The 21,895-nt window shown below is 45.0% G+C and overlaps 1 protein-coding gene across 1 annotated transcript in view; it reads left to right on the forward strand.

The window, feature by feature from the left end:
- Positions 1-147: 147 nt before the first annotated feature.
- kif13bb (kinesin family member 13Bb) overlaps positions 148-21,895 on the forward strand; it is a 32,880-nt gene continuing 11,132 nt past the window's right edge. Inside the window, 29 exon segments of the mRNA XM_048249889.1 lie at positions 148-490; positions 900-989; positions 1,507-1,600; positions 5,386-5,398; positions 5,625-5,685; positions 5,941-6,033; positions 6,186-6,366; positions 8,016-8,103; positions 8,433-8,498; positions 8,500-8,568; positions 8,733-8,845; positions 9,331-9,436; positions 10,045-10,257; positions 11,164-11,274; positions 11,564-11,698; positions 11,837-11,967; positions 12,964-13,050; positions 13,222-13,406; positions 13,962-14,217; positions 14,876-15,038; positions 15,438-15,584; positions 15,868-16,017; positions 16,634-16,759; positions 17,658-17,834; positions 18,824-18,981; positions 19,411-19,543; positions 19,959-20,102; positions 20,219-20,245; positions 20,489-20,588. Coding sequence (XP_048105846.1) covers positions 923-989; positions 1,507-1,600; positions 5,386-5,398; positions 5,625-5,685; positions 5,941-6,033; positions 6,186-6,366; positions 8,016-8,103; positions 8,433-8,498; positions 8,500-8,568; positions 8,733-8,845; positions 9,331-9,436; positions 10,045-10,257; positions 11,164-11,274; positions 11,564-11,698; positions 11,837-11,967; positions 12,964-13,050; positions 13,222-13,406; positions 13,962-14,217; positions 14,876-15,038; positions 15,438-15,584; positions 15,868-16,017; positions 16,634-16,759; positions 17,658-17,834; positions 18,824-18,981; positions 19,411-19,543; positions 19,959-20,102; positions 20,219-20,245; positions 20,489-20,588 — 3,394 coding nt within the window. The 5' untranslated portion in view covers positions 148-490; positions 900-922.

The following is a 21,895-nucleotide window of genomic DNA, read 5'->3' on the forward strand; positions in this document are numbered from 1 at the left end:
AAGAAAACAAACTGTAATAAACAAAAAAGGTGTGAGTAACAGGTAACTGTTTAAAGCTGACCAAAACAAGATCAACATTTATCAAGTTATATTCCTCCCGGTCACTTGGACTGTCACTGTCACTATGCGTCTGAGCAAATCCGCCTCAGTGCAAATCTGTGCATAGGAACTCATAGGCAACCTGTTGCTTGCTCCACAGTAGAACCTGTAGCCTACTGTCTCAGGTTAAAATGGCTTCAGTGGTCCCTAGTCTCGGGAGTATCAGGAAATGAAGCAGGTGGAAATGTGTCAGATTGCTCTTGAAGTTCCATCGATTCGAAAAGCTGGAGTTTTCTTAGGATCTTATTTGAACGAAAGCTATTGACGACATTTCTTCGGGAGAGCTCATCTATTTGGAATGTTTTATGATTGGAATAAAGCCAGCCTATAACCTCACAGGCTAATCGCAAGCTAATGTTAATTCTTGTTGGAGCTCTCCTTAAGATCGGCGGTAAGGCTTACTTTTCCTTTTACAACGCCTTCTGAGAAATGCGAACGGTCATTGCTACATGACATGACTCTCGAAAAAAAGAATAATTTGACGTTGCATATCTCTTTAACCTGCAGTTGACCTACAGGTGTGTTACAAATGTTAGACTATGCTGAATATTTAAACTTAACCATATCTGTTTCCATATATGTTTATTACAGTTAACTATGTCTATGCAAATGTTCAACAACATATGGCGTAATGAGCGCTACGTAGATTCTAGGAGCCGAGGGCGCGTGTTGTTTCACATGGGACATTGAAGCCCAGACTTTATCTTTGTAATTACGAGTTTGAGTAGAATGCCTTGTACAATGTAATTGGTTTGACTGCATACAAGTGTTTACGAACGTTTTTCCCCCCTGCATCTTAGACCACTAACCTAGACTCTGCACTATGGACGAAAGTTTGAATGACTCAAATGTAAAGGTTGCTGTACGACTCCGACCAATGAACAGGAGAGGTGAGGCATGAACGGAACCTTGTGACAGTCATTGCATTTCCATTAAGTAATGCCCCTCTGTCCAGTCAGTGACTTTCTTGACTGTGAGGCAGTCCATGGTTGTTCGGCCATGCGCACGGAAAAAGTGTGCTCTCTATTCATGGGAGTTTAAATGTAATTTTCCGTATGAAAAACAAACATTATGAACTTAGAATCCACCATTTCTCATTTCCCTTGGTAGGCATAATGTGCTATCCTTGGGGCATAGATTTAAGTCTTTGATGCCAGATTTGTAACCCACATATTGTTTTCAAGAAAACCATGTTCTTCTTATCTATGTAATATTTTGGAAATCGTCCCATGTCATTTTAGATATTAAAAAAAAGTCTGTTCCATTCTTTCAAACACTGTTGCCACACACTCACAAATATTTGTGTCTCTGAGCTGCTGTCCTACTTTTGTGTTGTTGCTAATGGCACTAGGAAATTAAAGTTTTTTTCGCCTTTCCCCCTGTCTCTCTGGTGCACCTCCCTTACAGAAAAGGACCTGAAGACAAAATGTGTTGTGGAAATGGAAGGCAACCAGACCATCCTCCACCCCGCCATGGGGAACATGGGAAAAGGGGACACTAGGTAGGTTTTGAGAACGCTGGCGGTGGACTGTGTATGCCGACTTCTGTGAATCCACCACCACCAGTTTGGAAGTGGGCCATCAGTGACACATCATCAGGAGGCTTCACTGACACATCTCAGCCTGATAGCTGTGGCTGTAGGAACACAGTGCAGGGCCACAGATGCTGGCATTGAAGACACTGATGCCATTTTTAAGAAGGACCACACAGAGTAGGCATTACAGCCTGGCATGGTTAGTTAACTGCAGCAGAGAGAAACAAAAGGGCCCTTGACTGATTGCCTGGTCTGGATGGCCTGACTTCTTGAAAAGAAGCTAGACTTTCTTTCTTGCCTCCCTCTCTTTCTCTCTCTCCATCTTTTTAATCTCACATGGGCTGGGTTGGGTGGCGACTCCCACCCAATCTAAATTCCTCGGCTACTTTGGTCGTCCGGTTATCATAGCAACCGGTATGGGGCCCAATGGAGTGTAACCTTGGATTCTTTTAGTGCCAAAGGAAACAATGTGGCCCTGTGTGTGTGTATGTGTGTGTGTGTGTGTGTGTGTGTGTGTGTGTGTGTGTGTGTATAGGAGATCAGAAAAGCAGGTATAATTTCCCCATATTGCTCTCCTCTTGGCTTGAAGATACAGTGGCCAGGAACATCCACCATTTTATATCTTTCCTACCAGGACAGAATGTGCTCGAGTCAAATTCTTTGTCAAAGGGTGGATGTGAACAACTGAAAGAAATCAGAACTTGTGATATGTTCTGGCATATCACTTCTCTAGAGCAAGTAATACAAGCATGCTTTTGAATAGTTTTGGTTTGTACATTTTTGGTGTTAACTCAATTTAATTGTGTGTGAGGAAGTCACACAGTTTAATTGCCGCTGTCCACTGTTTCCATGTTCCAAGTTATTGGTTTTAAGTCATTTGGTCCAGCCAGTACTGCTGACATCATGTTGTTCTCAGACCTCAATGTTTTTCACGTTGGAACCTCGGGTGCCGGAACTCTCACAGGATGCTTTACTCTTCAGGAACCAGACGATGCGGCCCCTTATCTCACATCCTCACATTCAAAACAGTCCTCTCTTTATTACCCCTGTGCCGCTCTCCCAGTCGGCCAGCTGTTTGCATTTTCGCCCGTGTTCGCATGGGCATTCATCACCTCACATTGTTAGACGTGCATTGGGGGGACGGACAGCTGTCATGCAGAAGTTTGTCTTTATTTTGAATTGTGTGTCGTTGATGTTGTCGTCGTGTAGATGTTGTGGTGATTGTAAAAAAAAAAGTACCATTCCAGTTGGTGGAGATTAGTGAAAGAGGGGTAAGGGTAAGGGAAAATTAGGTTGCTGTGTCGTTTGTGGGGTGGTTTGACCATGTGAAAGAGCAGAAAGGGAAGTTGTGGTGCAGGACCTTTGCTTTTCATCTCTCTCTCTCTCTCTCTCTCTCTCTCTCTCTCTCTCTCTCTCTCTCTCACACTGTCACTCTCTCTTACACACACTGTCACTCACTCTCTCTCACACACTCTGTTACTCACTCTCTCCTCTCTTTTCTCACTCTCTCTCTCACACACTGTCACTCACTCTCTCTCACACTCTGTTACTCACTCTCTCTCACTCTTTCTCACTCTCTCTCTCTCTTACACACACTGTCACTCACTCTCTCTCACACACTCTGTTACTCACTCTCTCTCACTCTTTCTCACTCTCTCTCTCTTTACACACACTGTCACTCACTCTCTCTCACACACTCTGTTACTCACTCTCTCTCACTCTTTCTCACTCTCTCTCTCTCTTACACACACTGTCACTCACTCTCTCTCACACACTCTGTTACTCACTCTCTCTCACTCTTTCTCACTCTCTCTCTCTAACACACACTCTGTCACTCACTCTCTCCCTCACTCTCTCTCAGTTTATCTCTGGTTGGGCTCTCTGCCGCTGTGACGGTTTGTGGAGTCCTGTGGTGTCCCATGGGGCCCTGTCTGTCAGTGATGTGGTAATAATTCTGCAGGCAGCAGCCTGTTGAGAAGGCAAGGCCAAACCGGTCTGTGTGTGTATGTGTGTGTGTGTGTGTGTGTGTGTGTGTGTACTTGCATAATGTACATGCATAATACGTGGGAGGCTTGTAGAACAGCCCATGTCGGCCCATGCCTCATGAAAACTGCCCACACACACACACACACACACACTTATATTTACACTTGCACACATAATTGCAATGTGCATGTAAATACACTCGTTCTCTCTCTCTTTTTTTTTTTTCTCTCTCTCTCTCACACACACACACACACACACACACATTGCTCACACTCTTTACAAAGGGTGGGACTGTTCTCTCATTGGCTACTGCCCAGGTGACTGCATTGTCTTATCCAGGTATTCCCCTCACAAAAGGCCCACTGATATCCTGCCCAGCCCCTGCTCCTTCACCACTGATTCCAATCACTCAGGGTCTCACTCTGACTGACCCATCCCCTCCTCCAATCCCTCTGTTTTGGATGAGTGGGCTGTTTTTTTTTATGAGTCCCAGCATGCAACTGTGATTGCCTCTGGGCTCCGACAGAACAGGTCAGACAGGCTGCTGATTGGTTGGCTCGCTTTCATCTATTTGTCATTAACTTCCAGTGCTCCTCTGTCAGCGAGAAACCCAACCCAGCAGTCGTGGACAAATAAGGAATTTCTGTACTCACATTCTCCAATGCTTTTCCATGTGAGGCACTGCCATGAAAGCCATGAAAGTTTAACCTGTTAACTGTAATTTTGAGGGGTTTTAGCTTGAGCTGCAAAGAAACCAGAAACTGGTTGCATATGTTTGCACCAAGCTCTTGATTGGGTCTGATACTCTTTAAGTATCTTTAAGCATCTCCTCAAAATGTCTCCACTCTGGCAATGCAACGTCGGATTTGTACATAAGGAAAGAAAAGCCTTTCAGGGATTCAAGATGAGGATTTTGTTACCATTGTTACCAAACCAGACCTATTTGATGCATACTACTTTATGAAAGGCAATAGTCATGTCCGCACATGTTCAATAGAAATTCAAAGATCAAAGACCTCACACAGAAAGCTTAAGTCGCATTGCCACCTTTGACTTTCAAATAAGGGGTGGATTTTCAAAACATTCCTCTATTGTCTTTTGTAAGACCCAATGGTACTTATTCTTAAGGGTAATCACATGTTCCTCGACAGCTTTGCTCCAGGTGAATTCTACTCAGTAAAGCTCACCAAATGCCCTCCCAGTGCAGCCATATTAGCTGGCTCTCTGTTCTCTCAACGTCCATACCAGATAACTATTATCAGGGCATAGTGTTGGTGCTGCAGTCATTATCATCCAGGTGGAGGATAAAAAGTGTTAGTTAGATGTGTTCCCCTCTGACGCCTGTAACGCTTTTTTTCAAGCATCAATGAGAAACATTCAATAACCCCTTCTTAACCTGTAATCTGATCTGTAATTTCCCATGCATTAGCCGCACCATGTATACACCGCATGATAGTGTTTTATATAAATAAGAAGAAAAACTAAACAAATATTGAAAGGTATTGAACACATCCATGTACACAGCAGTGAAGAATCAGAATCAGATCATGCTTTAGTAAGAATGAAGAAATGAAAAGCATTCCCATGTATAGCCCCCGGTGTATTAACCTAAATTTAGCTAAATCAATATATAAACCTTGGTTAATGGGAGGGAAGTTACGGCAACCCTTTCATTTGATCTGAATTAGTCTAATAGAGTTGCGAAAAAGTTTCCCAGTATCCAAACTCATGATGTTCATTTCTTGTTTTTTTTTCTCCCTATCCAGGAGTCAGCCAAAGGTGAGAGTCCTGTACACCGATTAAGCCCTTCTGAATACATGGAAGGCCAACAGTGGATTAAGCTTCTGACTGATTTATTTTCTATTTCAAATTTTATATGTAACAGCATGGGTCACACATGGCTGTTCTAGTGTTAGAACAGACCATTGTCTGTGTTTCTTTAGTGATAGGAAGGAACCTTTATTTCCTGCATAACACATGTTTTCGTTGTTTGTTCCCCTGTAAGGCTTTTGCGTATGACTACTGTTTTTGGTCGATGGACGAAGCAGACACAACAAAGTTTGCAGGTGGGGAAGAGTGTGAACACAGTCAAAACGCACTACTGAAATCTCATAATGACTCTTCTATTTCAGTAATCCAAAAGGGACAGACCTGTTTGACTAGCTTGACAAATGTACAGTTTTTGATTAAGTAAACCAACACTCACATCCTCTCTGTAGGCTACCCAGAAATATCATTCCATGAACAAGTTCTGTTTTGTCATCATCACAAGTTGTGTGGGTGTTTGTGTTTGTTTATGTGTGTGTCTGTGTGTGTTTCAGGTCAAGATGTAGTGTTTCAGTGTCTCGGGGAAAGTCTTCTGGATAATGCTTTCCAGGGCTACAATGCCTGCATCTTTGCCTATGGACAAACAGGTAAACTCTACACCACAATGGACTACACCATACTTAGACCAAATGGCAACAGCACTGCATAATTGTTCTAGAGAACTTTTCTTAGCCTCTTCATCACATTCTACTCTGACTGGCGACATTGAGATTGCTGTAACACGATTGGCTGGTTGCAGGCTCGGGGAAGTCCTACACCATGATGGGCTCTGCTGACCAGCCGGGCCTGATCCCCCGCCTGTGCAGCTCTCTGTTTGAGCGTTCGGCCCTGGAGCAGCGGGAAGGGGAGAGCTTCACGGTAGAGGTGTCCTTCATGGAAATCTACAACGAGAAGGTCCGCGACCTGCTGGACCCCAAAGGGTGAGAGAGAGAGAGAGAGAGAGAGACCTCACCCCTCTGTAACACCATTCTCTACTGACTTTCCTGACCTCCACTCGCACAAACCCATACACACACACAGAGACATACACAACCATACTGAAATTTCACTCACATATAGCCCACTGACAGAGAACTGGTTCCGTTCCCATTCGTGAAACCAACTTATGAACCGTTCGGGGTATTTCCACCAAACAAACAAAAAGTGGTTCAGAACATGGCACTTTGGTTCAGAGCTGGAACCAAAAAATTGTTGCTTTTGTCTGCGAACCGGATTGGGCGTGACATTCTACCTATATTCTACATTCTCTACCTATCAACTGTCGCCATAACAAAACGAGTCAACTAGCATTCCACAGCTGGTGTTATCTAGCATTACACAGCTAATAAAGTCGGTCATCATCTCCTGTTTATGCATATTATTTAACTCTTGTGTATAACATCCCCTATACAAAACACAATAGGAAGTACACTGGAACATGACAGCTGTTCAGCATTTGTGTAGCAGCTGTATTTGTGTCATCAGAGGAAATACTTCTGCTACTGTGTGGTCCAGAGAGAATGTGTTGACAGCTGAATTGCTGAGATTTTACTGAAAAGTACACGATGGACTACTTTCTACATTGCGATAAGATAGACAGTCCTACTCCCTGTTCTAACTTCAGAGAGCTTGCCTCTTACTCTGGCACTCCGAGATAAAAACAAATGGGAGTCTAGGGAGTGGGCATGCCACTCTAGTGTGTTGTATACCAAAGATTCTAGAACAGAGCTCTGTTCTAGAATCTTTGCTGTATACCTTTGAAGATCAGACAGTGTCATGAGTGATGAAAGAACAAGGATGTTGGCAGGCTTCACAGGGGTTGGAGGAGGTAGGCTTACATGGAAGACCTTGGCCTCTCCTGAGAATTATTTAGCAGAGAGCAGATATAGGACTTTGCAACTGGACAAAGATAGAGTAAGATGGCACAGAATGTTCATTTTTAATAAATGAAATGCCGTGTAAAATATCAATTTCTATAACATCATTAATAGCGAATGTCATCTAAAGGCTGTTTAGTACACATAAGGCCTGAACACGCTTAGGATAAAAGAGGCTGCAAAATACCATAAACAAAAACATAAACATTAGCTACTTAAGCTAGCCCAGAAATGGCAGCAACTGGAAAAACCCTCTAGCAGAAAGAAAGCTCAAGCAGAACGCCACCTGCCTGACACAACTCGGCCTTGATTGCTTTGGTGGAAATGTGGAACGTTGAATTCACTGGGCCGGAGAGAAATTGGGCCGGAGAGAGGATTTCAATACATTGGGGGCAGCCGTGGCATACTGGTTAGCCGGTTCGAACCCCCGACCAGTAGGCACGGCTGAAGTGAGCAAGGCACCTAACCTTGGGCATGTACTGCTCCCCGAGCGCCGCTGTTGTTGCAGGCAGCTCACTGTGCCTGGATTAGTGTGTGCTTCACCTCACTGTGTGTTCACTGTGTGCTGAGTGTGTTTCACTAATTCACGTATTGGGATAAATGTAGAGACCAAATTTCCCTCACGGGTTCAAAAGAGTATGAAGTTGACTTTGACTTGTTTTCCCCTCACAAATGAAACTGTGCGGTCCTTTGTGTGCGTTGTCCTTCCTCAGGAGCCGCCAGGCACTGAGGGTGAGGGAGCACAACGTCCTGGGGCCTTACGTGGACGGCCTCTCTCGACTGGCCGTCGCCAGCTACAAGGTATCACGCAGCACCTCCATCACAAGCACCCATATTCCCATCCGGAGGAGCTCACGTTATGCCCAAAGATAAAGCTCTATAGATTAGTTTACTAGGAATAGGCAATATAGACTTAAAACATCATGTTACTTCATGGTATTTCTTGCAATAGCAATATACATAAAGATGTGACAATAGTACCATTCACCACAGTCTTCTTGGCCACACGTGGCATGATAATTCTGACCATCATTAGTAGTTAACTCTTCTTCCTCACCTAGTTTTGAACTGGAGATGGTTGGAGAGGTGTGTTGCCGCACGATAATAATTGAAGCGTCTTTCTTGTGCAGGACATTCAGTCTCTGATGTCGGAGGGCAACAAGTCTCGTACGGTAGCCGCCACCAACATGAACGAGAGAGAGTAGCCGCTCCCACGCCGTCTTCAACATCATCCTCACACACACTCTCAAGGACCTTAAGTCTGGGGTAAGATTTTACACACACACACACACACACACACACACACTCATTCTCACTCTCACTCACATGCAGGCAGGCACACACACACGCACATATGCACTCATCTGCACCTATACACGTACTTACTTACTCAGCAGAGCACAGTGGATTGAATCTTGTGTTTGCTTCAGACGAGTGGGGAGAAGGTCAGTAAACTGAGCCTGGTGGACCTGGCAGGAAGTGAGCGCGCAGCTAAAACAGGGGCCGCCGGAGAGCGACTCAAAGAGGGGAGCAACATCAACAAGTGGGTGAACATGCACACACTCACTCATAGTCACTCACTCACACGCACACAATCACTCACTCACTTACACTATCACACACACACTCACTCACTCACTTACACACACACACACACACACACACACACACACACACACACACACACACACACACACACACACACACACACATTACACAAGTTCCTTGAGTTGAAAAGAAAAATCTCTCTCTCTCTCTCCCTCTCCCCCTCTAAACACCTCTCTTTCTTGAAAAGACAAACTCTTTCTTTCTCTCACTTTTCACTCTCTCTCGCTTTCAGCTTCATTGCGTAGTTCTTGACAGTGTTACAAGTGCCCAGCTCTCCTTTCCTCCGGTCTTATCCAGTTCTCCTAACTCTCTCCATTGTTCCTCTACCCCCCCACCCATCCCTTTCATCTCTTGAGAGATCTGCTGCAAAGCCCTCTCTGATGTAAGCCCTTAGTCCCTAATTGTGCTGCTTGTGTCCAGGTCTCTGACCACACTTGGCCTGGTGATCTCAGCGCTGGCTGACCAGGGCGCTGGGAAGAACAAGTTTGTTCCCTACAGAGACTCCGTGCTCACCTGGCTGCTGAAGGTACATTCCAAGGCTCATACGAACATCCTGTCCATTCTAGTCCATACGAAATGGGATAGTGCTTACAAAAAATGTTTGCCAATTGCACTTGAGAACATCCTAACTTTTTTCTTATAAGTCTCCCTAAGTTTTTTTAATTTTTTATCTTAAAACATGTTCATGTATCCGGCCCCTCCTCTTAATCAATCTGTCCCCCTAATCCTCCTCTAGTCCTCTAGTTGGCTTATTCAGTCATTCCCAGGATGCCTTCATAAAGCCCTATATAGATGCAGGTTGTTGCAAGAGTCTAGAACACAACAGAAAGAAGTAAAGGGCTTTGTACTGAAGCCTGTGGAAAAATCTAAATCAAAACAGTTTGTTGGTATAATATGGTGGTTGTCAGTTTCACAACATTATCACAGCTGGTTTATATGGATAGTTTCACAATAAAGTAATAGTATTTGGACTGGACAAAAACTGTTTAACAGAAAACTTGTGGTGGTTAAGTCTTACAACTATATCAGTTATTATGATGTTCAAATTGTATCTGGAAATTAGGTTGGTAGGCTGTCAAAGACTCATAATGTGCTGCTCTCTGATCATATTTGCCTTGTTTGTCCATCTGACAGGACAGCCTGGGCGGCAACAGTCGCACGGCAATGGTCGCCACGGTGAGCCCCGCAGCAGACAACTACGAGGAGACGCTGTCCACCCTTCGCTACGCTGACCGCGCTAAGAGCATCGTCAACCACGCTGTGGTGAACGAGGACCCCAACGCCCGCATCATCAGAGAGCTCCGAGAGGAGGTGGAGAAGCTGAGAGACCAGCTGACAGAGGCTGAGGTATAGTGGCACACAAACACACACACACAGTGAGTTGAATGGACCGTACTCGCTCTCACAATCACAGCAAATCACAGGGCACAATCAAGCATAATTCTTTTGAGTAATTAGTAACGCTTTTAACATTTAGCGCTTCACTTAAAATCACAATTTGACGTCATTTAAAGTTTGTTATAAGTTTTACTGAAATGTGGTGACCTTTTAGGAAATTAATTTACTTGGCACACACACACACACACACACACACACACACACTTGTTACTTGTCCTTGTCTGTGCATGAACCAGTGACCCTCCCTTGTGGGTAGGACTAAATTAGTAGAATGATTGGTGTGCAGACCTATGAATGCATTGCCTGCCCCATTGCATGGCATACAAATTAGAGCCCATAAAGACACACACACACACACACACACACAATAGAGTCTAATAGAGTGCATGTCCCACATGCGGCGATGTGTTTTTAAGACCAATTATTTATTTATGAGGCTTTAAATCTGTTTGACACTAGGGCAGCTGCTATTTATGGTGACACATCATTCAACACGGTACTGTCCCTCAGCCATGGAAATAAATGTGTCTCTGTCTGTGTGTGTGTGGTAGATCTAGTGTGTGGAAGTCTAGGCCATGTCCATACGAATGTGGTCAGGGGGCTGCAAAAAAAGGAGATAAAAGACAAAATTCAGCCATAATAGGGAGCATGCAAATATGGAGACAGAGATGTTTATCCCTAAGTGTTGAGTGTGGTGAATGGAAGGATCTGTAACAGTATGTTGACCTGTCACCTTGCCAATGACTCTTCCCAAAGTATTTGTGTGTGTGTGTGTGTGTGTGTGTGTGTGTGTGTGTGTGTGTGTGTGTGTGTGTGTGTGTGTGTGTGTGTGTGTGTGTGTGTGTGTGTGTATAGTCTTTGAAGGCTCCAGAACTGAAGGAGAGGTTAGAGGAATCTGAGAAGCTGATTCAGGAGATGACCGTCACCTGGGAGGATAAGCTCAGAAAGACTGAAGCAATTGCACAGGTATGAAGAAACAACATACACTACAACCACGCTCCGAAACTCACAAATCTCTTTCCCACTGGCATCCGTTCATGCAGACGAATACTGAAACATACATAAACCCATGTACAATACAAGGACACAAAACCCCATTCACAGGCAGTCGATAAACACGGGTTATAAATATATATTGATCAGACTTCATGGATCTGTAAGCACACTCACATGTCCAGTTATTGAGTGGGGATGCAAACAGTGGTGTGTGTGTGTCTGTGTGTGTGTGTGTGTGTGTGTCTGTGTGGGTTTGCAGGAAAGGCAGAAGCAGTTGGAGAGTCTGGGCATCTCTCTCCAGTCCTCCGGTATCAGAGTGATGGAGGACAAGTGCTTCCTGGTCAACCTGAATGCTGACCCTGCCCTCAATGAGCTGCTGGTCTACTACTTGAAGGTACTGCAGAATAAATCGCTGGATGTGACATGATAGTCCCTGGATTAATGCCATGTCCGATCCGACCTTACTGTGTGTGTGTGTGTGTGTGTGTGTGTGTGTGTGTGTGTGTGTGTGTATTTGTGTGTGTGTGTGTAGGATCACACTCGTGTGGGCTCGGCTAACTCCCAGGACATCCAGTTGTGTGGAATGGCCATCCAGGCGGAGCACTGTGTCATCAACATCACCCACGACGCTGGAGTGGTGCTCAGTCCACACAAGAACGCACGGTAGGGCCCCAAATCCACACACACACAAAAACACACTAACACACGCGCACACACACACACACACACACACACACACACACACACACACACACACACAAGGAACACAAACCATGTTTATATTACCACAACTAAATCCATAAACTTGGATGCAAACAAAGCATAACTATCTGTTTGTTTTAGTCACTCCTTTGGTGGCTGCAATCTGACACACAGTTGCACTCACTTGTTAACAGTCCAGAAGAGATACTGTACACATGTGACACAAGTGCACAGATACATGTACTTTACATTTAGTCATTTAGCTGAAGATTTTACCCAAAGTGACTTACAACAATCACGGTGCAATAAAGGTGCAGTGCCACTAGGATATTGTTGGTGCCACAATAAGTGCTACTCACATAGAATAGAATAACAGGTCAAGCCAGGTCAAGGGAGGGAGAAGAGGGGTAGTTGGGATGGGGAAGAAGGTAGTGGGAGGTACTAGATAAAGCATGTCCAGCTGTTAGTATTGCCAAGAGAGGTGGAAGAGTTGGGTCTTTGGGAAGTTTTTGAAGATAGAGAGGGATGCCCCTCCTCTGGTGGGAACTGGTAGTGCATTCCATCAATGGGGAACAACAGATGAGAAAAGTTTGCTGTGGGTGTACAGATGGCAGAGCCAGGCAGCGTTCGTTAGGATTGCTACTGGTATGGTTTTTAATAATAGTTGTCGACTAGTCATTATGGAATGGCACAGCATAGCATAGCATTACTGATACTGCTAGTGCTAGCTGGTGGCAGTGGGTGTTTAATCTTTAGATGGTTATTCATAGCAGATGTTTATTATTGTGCTCTAATACAACAGTACACAGCTAGCAAGCGCTTGCATGTTACTGTGGAACAGGTCTTCTGTAAAGCACTTCCATACATATGAATGTCTAGCCCGATATTGTTGTGTTGTGTGTGTGGGGATAGTTATGATCAAGTGTTTTAGCATCTCTTTGTTTTGTGTCTATGCAGCACCTGTGTCAATGGGGCTCCTATCACTGTCCCGGTCCAGCTTCACCATGGAGACCGCATACTCTGGGGCAACAACCACTTCTTCAGGTTAGCGCCCACCTACCACATATTATGTTTTTATGTTTGCGTGTGTGTGAAGGACACCTGAGAGAGGGGTTGTTGTTACTTGTTTAAAACCAATAAAAAGTGCTGAAAAACGGCCTCCTCTTCCTCCTCCTCCTCCTCCTCCTCCTTCTCCTCCTCCTCCTCCTCACGCAGGATCAACATGCCCAAGCTGCTGTCCCGTGGCACTGAGGAGGAGGAGGCTGGAGTGATGAAGGCCGGACTGAGCACGGAGGGACTGGAGGTGGACGTGGACACGGTCAGCCAGGGCTCCAGTGACATCAGCTTCAACTACGAGTATGCCCAGACCGAGGTCATGATGAAGGCTCTGGGGAACAATGGTAAGAAGACCAGCCCCAGAGACTTATCTGTTCTCTAAGTGGAATCTCTCAGCTCAATGGCTCCTGATAACTGATAAATCCTGATTATGTGATGAATTCTGATGATAAATCCTATCCCATTAGTAGATTACCTAGATCTTTGTAGATTATCTAGCTATTTCCTTAACATATCTAAAGTCCCATATCACTCAATGTCTCATACGCACTTTCTCTCATTTCATTCCCCTATGTCCTTTTTTTCTCTCATTATCTAATTCATACATTCATTGTTTCTCTCCTCACAAAGCCCGAGTCCATATTCTGCCTTTCTGTCACATTCACATTTCCTCTTTCCATTCCCCAATTTCATCATTCTTGCTTTCTTCATTCATTCATTCATTCATTTTCATTCATTTATTCATTCGTTTCTCCTCTCACTAGTCCATATGCTGGCTTTCTTTCTGTCACATACAACACTTTGTTTCATTCCATCCCCCTAATTTCTTTCATTCTTTCTGTCATGAGTCCATTAATGATGGATGACTGGATGAACTCCTTGTTTGTCTGCTGTGCCAGACCCCATGCAGGCGGTGCTGCAGACGCTGGAGCGGCGTCACGAGGAGGAGAAGCGCTCGGCTCTGGAGCGCCAGCGGCAGATGTACGAGCAGGAGCTGCAGCAGCTGCGCAGGCGCCTGACCCCCGAGAAGCAGCCGGCGCAGACGACACAGCCGCCACACCACCGCAGCACCGAGCGCCTCAGCCTGAGCGGACCGTCTGCGTCTGTGCTGTCTCCAGGTGCACAGAGCCGCCTGAGGCAGTGGAGTGAAGAAAGGTGAGGGGGGGAGGGGGGTTTGAGTTCCTCCGTTTGCTCTGCTTACCAGAGGGTAAAGTATGAAGACAGTTATATTAATTTGCTGTCTCAGGTGGTAATTCACTACAAAGATTAGTAGAGTAGATTACGTGGGTTAAACTCAATTCAACTTTATTGTCGTTGGTACAAGTACAGAGGGGTGCACGATGAAGTGAGGTTACTGGCTCACCCAGGTACGATTGTTTTGTTTCTGAAGTAACGTGTTGTTTTGAGATCAGCGGTTACTCCCGAAGTTACCTGGGTTAGCCCCATCTGTGCTTATACAAATGACAATAAAATTAAATAGAATCTAACCTACGTAATCTAATCTACTCTTTGTTTGTCTGGTACCTGGTACCATGTGAGTTACCACCAGAGACCGCATGTAAAGTGAAAATAACTGTTCATACTTCATACATGTATTAATTTTGTTAGCTATTTTATTCCATCCAATGTGTTGACAATACATACAGCTTAAGTAACTCTTTTAGAAGAAAGTTAAAGCAGTAGGGTTTGATAAAAGAATGCCGTTTGATGTTTGTTTCATTTTCCAGTCTAGAGAATCTTTTTTTGTTTTGTTGACTCATTGTTTGTGTCTTGCATCCGTGCGTCCGTCTTGTTGTGTCTGTCTCTCCTGCAGAGAGGCAGTGATGACGCGCAGCCTGCGGAAGCTGAGGGAGCAGATAGTTCGGGCTAACCTGCTGGTCCAGGAGGCCAGTTTCATCGCTGAGGAGCTCAACAAGAGGACAGAGTACAGAGTGACCCTACAGATCCCCGCAGCTAACCTCAATGCAAACAGGAAGGTGTGTATCACTCACCTTTTTACGCGCACATAATGCAAGCAGATCCCAAATTTACTCACTCACTCACTCACTCACTCACTCACTCACTCACTCACTCACTCACTCACTCACTCACTCACTCACTCACTCACTCACTCACTCATTCACACATCTTATAAGGAAACCTTGGGTGCTCTGAAAGGCACCATGAAATAAATAAAATTAATTATTATTATTCACTCACTCACTCACATACTCACTCTCACTCACTTAAACCTTGCACATTCCCTCAGTTGCTCTTCTTGTCCCAGTCTATCACTTCTTTCACACTCAGTCACTCCCTCCCTTCCTCCCTCAGTCAGTCCTAAAGCCTCCTCTCTCTCTCTCCCTGCCTCTCCTCTCCTCTCCTCTCTTTCCCAGCGTGACGCGGTGTTGAGTGAGCCGGCAGTGCAGGTGCGGAGGAAGGGCAAGGGCAAGCAGATCTGGGCCATGGAGAAGATGGAGAACCGCCTGGTGGACATGAGGGAGCTCTACCAGGAGTGGAAGGACTTTGATGAGGACAACCCTGTGAGCACACACACACATGCACACACACACACATACACCTGCACGCGTGCACACACACACATACACACACAGCACTCACAGCACAACAGGAAGCATTGAGGCTGTTTCTAGCTCAGATGGCTACCAATCAGTAAATCAGTAGATGTTGGAATGTATCTATTTGGACCTATAAGAAAAAGAGGTCCCCAATCTAAAACTAATAAAGAGACAATCAATTCTTTATCAAGTACATTTGAATATTACTCATATTCTCACACACACACATGCCCCCCTCTCCTCACAGGTGATGCGTAGCTACTTCAAGCGGGCCGACCCCTTTTTTGAGGAGCAGGAGAACCACAGCCTGATTGGTGTAGCCAACGTCTTCCTCTCCTGCCTTTTCTTCGACGTCAAGCTGCAGTATGCAGTACCCATCATCAACCAGAAGGGGGAGGTATGTGTCCACTACCAGTCTGCGTCCTTGCTGCTCTGCTGAAGTGACCTTGTTCTGGGAGTGTGCTCAGAGCTGACTGTAGCATTAGCAGACATTTGCAGAGACGGCCTTTGGAAAGATGCGTCACTGTTCAGTATCTTCCCGTTTCTGTCTATGAGTATGTTAGTTGTTCATTTTGACTGGCATAGCAACTTAGCAAGATATGAATCAGGATGAGGATTTATCATACATTATTTTCAGCTTAGGTCATACTGCGTGTTCATAATGTAGTGTTGTCCTGGAGGAATTGCCAGTCTGACCAGGCTCAACCGTATTGTAGCTTTGTGGCATTGACAGTGTAATGGTTTGCTATGGGTTTTCACATTACTTTAGCAAAAACAAGGCGCCAAGGGCAGATATGAACCTGTTTTCCAAGGATGTCCTGGCTCTGTGCTGTTTTACAAGGTCAGAGTAGGCTGGAAGGTAGTCATGGTGACAGGATTGTATGTCTTATCTGAGACTTAAGCATGTCTCTATCTGAATTGCTGAATGAAGACCAAGCTCAGTTTGCCACACTTATTTTGTTGATAACAGTTGTGTGTGTGTGTGTGTGTGTGTGTGTGTGTGTCAGTGTCAGGTGGCGGGACGCCTACATGTGGAGGTGGAGCGCGTGAGCGGGGATCTGGACGAGAGTGAGGTCGGCTCGGAGGAGTCCGACAGAGGCCTCACGGGGGAGGGCCAGGAGAGACAGCTGGTCTGCACGGTGAGACATGTTAAAGGTCATAGCGGTCGGGGGAGGAGACTGGGACCCATCCTCACAATGTTACAGATATGTGATCCCTTCTCTGTTGCCACACACCATCTGTACCTGAGTTTTGTATTATTGATAGCATATCAGTAAAGGCCCATTCACACCTGGAATGCTAGCTATGAAGATAACTGTACCTATAACGATATTAGCGTTGTTATCGTTATAGCTTATGTGTAGAAGTCGTCATTCATATTAGCTAGAGTGATTATTTATTTTATTTTATTTTATTATTTTGCCATTATCGTTATAGTTATTATTCTTGGTGTGGATGACCCTTGAATAACATATCTTCTAAATCATGCAAACGTTTCAAGTTTTTAGAGTTGCCAAGTAATACTACAAAATGATTATTGTCTATAACCAATACATTTGTACAAGAGCAGGAGTCAAACTCTGGTTATGAACTTAATAATGTTCTTTTCACCACCCACATTGTAGTTATCATTATGGTTATCATTCTACAGATGAACTATGCCGTAGCAATAAAATTCCATTGCAGGAATCACTTCGTAGCCTATTATTTCTGTTGAATAACAAATACACATTAATGTTACGGCATGACTAATTTTGCATTGGTCACAACAATTACTCATTCATATTTCCATATAAACACGGCTTATGTCATGTTAGTCATGTTTACAGTTGTTAACCATGAATATTATGGTGCATAATTCCCCATAAACATGGCTTGTCTTAACCGTGCCAGTCATGTTAAGCGTGGTGGTTAACCATGAATATTACTGTAGCGTATCTCCCCATAAACATGGCCGTGGCAGTGCCAGTCACTATGACAGTAGCAGCAGCAGCGTTAACACTGACTCCATGACTCTTCCCTCACCCCTGTCCCCAGGTAAGGGTCGTGCAGGCCACCGGGCTGCCCCAGCACCTGTCCAACTTTGTGTTCTGCCAGTACCACTTTTGGGAGCAGGAGGAGCCTGTGTTCATCGCCCCTGAGGTGGACCCGTCCACCCCCCACACACCCAGCAGCAAGGAGCCCCAGTGCCTGGTGGTGTTCGATAGCAGCAAGGTCAGCAGCAGCCTGCGTTTAGTGTGTGTGTGTGTGTGTGTGTTATGTGCAGATGTTGTTTATTTGTATAAAGCAGGGGTCTCCAACCTTTTTGGGAATGAGGGCTACCTGAACACCCGAAATCATATGGAGGGCTACTCATTTAAAACACAGACCCGCACCCCTTTTTTGCGAGGGTAGTTCTCCTAAATAATAGGCCTATGTGATTTTTACTTTTAAATTATCAATATTGTGTAGGCCTATAAGTCTTTATATATTAAGCACCTGTATTTTCATCTGATTCTTCCATACTTTAATATCAATATGCAACACTTCATTTTGTAACAAAAAAAAAACAATATTTTTGTGCAATTATTATTAAATAATAATTATTAAAGGCCTGTGAGCTAAAGCAATTGTTTTTCAGTCCTTGAACAATCATGCAAAAAACGTATTTGATGAACATAGAATGGCCACAGAACTTTTGCAAAGATATGCTTCCATTGGCTGCACCAGACGAGCAAGTTTTTTTCCCCTTTACTGTCTATGCGTGCGAGCAGCGTGTATGTGCTCCGCTTCCGTTGTTGTTTAAAGATTGAATGGGAAACGGATTTGGAGATTTAACGCAGTTACAATTTGTAAGGTATCACCAATATCAATTTAATGTTACAGATGTATGGCTACATAAATTCTTAAAATGGTTCTGGTCTAGACTTACCGGTAAATATCTATTGAAAACTTCAATAAAGAGCGTGTTTTTAGAGCGTGATCTGCAGGCGACCTGTTGGCTATTTTTAGAAGCTGCGCTGGGGGCACCTCATAGCCGTTCTGCGGGCACCGTGTTGGAGACCACTGGTATAAAGGTTATGCATTGTGATTGTGTGCTTAATGATGTGATGTGTTTGTGGATGTGTATGACTGTGTGTGTGATCTGTTTGATTGTGTGCGTGTGTGTGTGTGTGTGTGTGTGTGTGTGTGTGTGTGTGTGTGTGTGTGCATGGTGTCCTCAGGAGCTTGAGGTGGCGGTGACAGATGACTTTGTGGAGTTTCTGTCAGAGGGGGCGGTGGCCATCGAGGTGTACGGCCACAAGCTGGCCCACCCCCGCAGGAACCTGGCACTTTGGGACCTGGGGGTCATCCAGGCCAAGACTCGCTCACTACGGGAGAGGTACACACACACACACACACACACACACCCTACATCCACTCACCCAGGCCAAGACACCCTCACTGTGGGAGAGGTATGGGCGTACACACACACACACAGTATCACATACTCGCATAACGGGGTCAGAAGACTCATAGGGAGGACTATTTTATAGCACATTCACACACACATACAGGCCAAAATGAGCTTTCCCAGAAAGATGAGTGCAAAATCCCATACAACTCCTCTTTCTCTCCCTCTCTCACCAACACACATTCACACATCCACTGATTGTACTCTTTTCTTTCTTATGTGTGGTGGTGACACAGCTGTGTGATTAGGCTTTGACTGCAGGAGCTCTTAGGATAGAGGCTCATTTGCACTAAGCTGCTGGAATGTGCGCAAAGGGTCTGGCACGCCAAGCAACCTTTTATTCTGTGTTTGTTTCAGATGGAGCGAGGTGTTGCGCAGGCTGGAACTGTGGGTGCAGGTGCTGGAGCTGAACGAGGGGGGCGAGTTCACCCCTGTGGAGGTGGTGCCCGCCAAGGACGTGCGCACTGGGGGCATCTTCCAGCTCCGACAGGTACCTCCCACCTCCACTCACCACTCATCCCACATCCGTCTGAGAGAGAGAGAGTCTTTTAGTGCTGTTCAGTATTTCAGTGTGTCAGGGTGATGGTCCCAGGGGTTTTTTTGTAATGTAATGTAATGTTTGTGTGGGCACTATGCCTGAATTCAGCCATGGGCCAGGCCATTTTTTGAAGATTTGAAAGGACTTTATGTGTTTCTGATTCTCGATTGTTGCCACGGGCGTTGGACTGCTATAGTGTGTTATAGTTGCTCTATGAGAGGAAGCACTGTGCTGTTTCAAGGTGCTCTGTCCAGATGTCTGTGTTGATGCCTAGTGTCCAGCACACAAACAGGGATTAGGAAGCTGCCCAATGGAGTGTCATGCAAACTGACAGTGTGAACTTGCTTTACTCGGTTTACGTTGCCAGGGTCAGTCGCGGCGTATTCAGGTGGAGGTGCGCTCCGTGCAGGAGTCTGGAACACTGCCTCTCATCGCCGAGACCATCATGTCCGTTGCCGTGGGCAACGTTGTGGTCCGTCAGACCCGCCCTTCCAAAGGCGGCGAATCACAGGTGAGAAAGCAGTGTTTCTTCTTCTGTCTGAACAGTGAGGTTGTATTTGTTTATTTTTGCTATATTTGTGTTTTTTCTGACCTTATGTCCTCATTGCCTCATTGTCTTTTCAACAGAAAGGAGAAGAGCTGGACAGTTACCAGGTAACGTAAAGAAGCGTCCTCGTATTGAGAACGCATCGTCAGAAATGTTTATGTTTAAAGGTTTACATGATCACAGTTCAAACAAAGAAAATGTGTGTGCAATTGTATGCGACTGTCTGCGAGCACTCTAACATAAAATCTTTCAATGATGAATTCATGACTTGATTATTTGTGTGTGCACCTTGTGTGTGACTGTGCGCGTGTGTGTGTGTGTGTATGTGTATGTGTATGTGTGTGTGTTAGGAGGCGGACCTGGAGCGCCTAAGGGGTCAGTGGCTGGCTGCTCTGACCCAGAGGCAGGAATATCTGGACCAGCACCTGCAGAAGCTGGTGGGCAAACCAGGTGAGTGGCCAAAGACCCCTGGGGGGGTCATACTGACAGAGAGGGGTGAGAGTTAGACAGAGAGCGAGAGAGACAGAGAGAGAAGGCACTCACTGGGCATTAATAATCAACATACCCCCCCACCACCACCATGCTAAATATAGAGTAGAACAGAGATATCAGTCTCGCCAGCATTTCCACTCATATTTCAACAGCCTAAAGCAATGACTGTGTGTTGCATTGGCGCCGTAATCCTGTACGCACTGTGTGTACAATTTTCAACGCTTTAATCATGAAATCATTTAATATTACAACAATAAAAATAGCTTGTGTACTCTTAATTGAAACATGCTTTGCGCACAAATGATGGCCTATGTTTAGGGCAACGAGAATGGATCATCTCTACATAAGAATACATTAGAAGGTGATGATGGGTGTAAACTTTGTCATGACATGATGAGCAGTTCTGGCGCTTAAAAACGCAACGTACCATTCAGTCATAAATTATTCAAGCATAGTGCTCTTCATGATAAGAAAACAGCAGCTTGATATTTTTCAGGTGTTTAACAGTGAAAGGCGCACTGTTCTTAGCAGTTATGCTGAAGGCAGTGAGATAAGGCATTGCATCCAACAGTCACTCGGTTTGGAACATCGCAGTTCGGGTTTCAAGATTGATAAGATTCAGTTAATGTGTAGAGTGTGGATCATTTCAAAGTTTGGGACAACTAAACAGCAGTGTAAGCAAATCCTTATTGTTAGGTGACCATAGCTGTCTTTTCTCTAGGCCTGGGCCTATCGCAAATCCTTATTGCTAGGTGACCATAGCTGTCTTTTCTCTAGGCCTGGGCCTATCGCAAATCCTTATTGCTAGGTGACCATAGCGGTCTTTTCTCTAGGCCTGGGCCTATCGCAAATCGTGACATAAGCTCATTGGTTTCTTCTTTTCTTTTCTTTCCCTTGTTCGCGTGTTGTGAAGCGATAATGCATTTAAAGCAATGGTCACGTCATGTGCCCGATATGGCCAGAGCTGCTTGCTCTGTAAAGGTATTTCTGTCCCACCCAAATTGCGTTAAAATGGTGTGTTTAGCAGCCAGAATTTCAAAAAAATGAAATCTTCCATCATCCCAGAACTTTTAAAAATCTTGAAACATCTCTATGTGTAGGGTAGTCTAGGAAGGAAGTCTGTGTTGGAGGAATGAATCCATTACGGACTGAATCCATATGGGGCGGCTGTAATAATTTGTTTGTTCCTTCCTTCCTTGTCAATCCATACTTCATTTGTCGGGCCACCCTCTGTGCTTTTTTGTCTGTCTTCTGAATTATCTCTT

This window comes from Alosa alosa, chromosome 8 (assembly GCF_017589495.1).
Source record: "Alosa alosa isolate M-15738 ecotype Scorff River chromosome 8, AALO_Geno_1.1, whole genome shotgun sequence".
Taxonomy (NCBI): Eukaryota; Metazoa; Chordata; class Actinopteri; order Clupeiformes; family Clupeidae; genus Alosa; species Alosa alosa.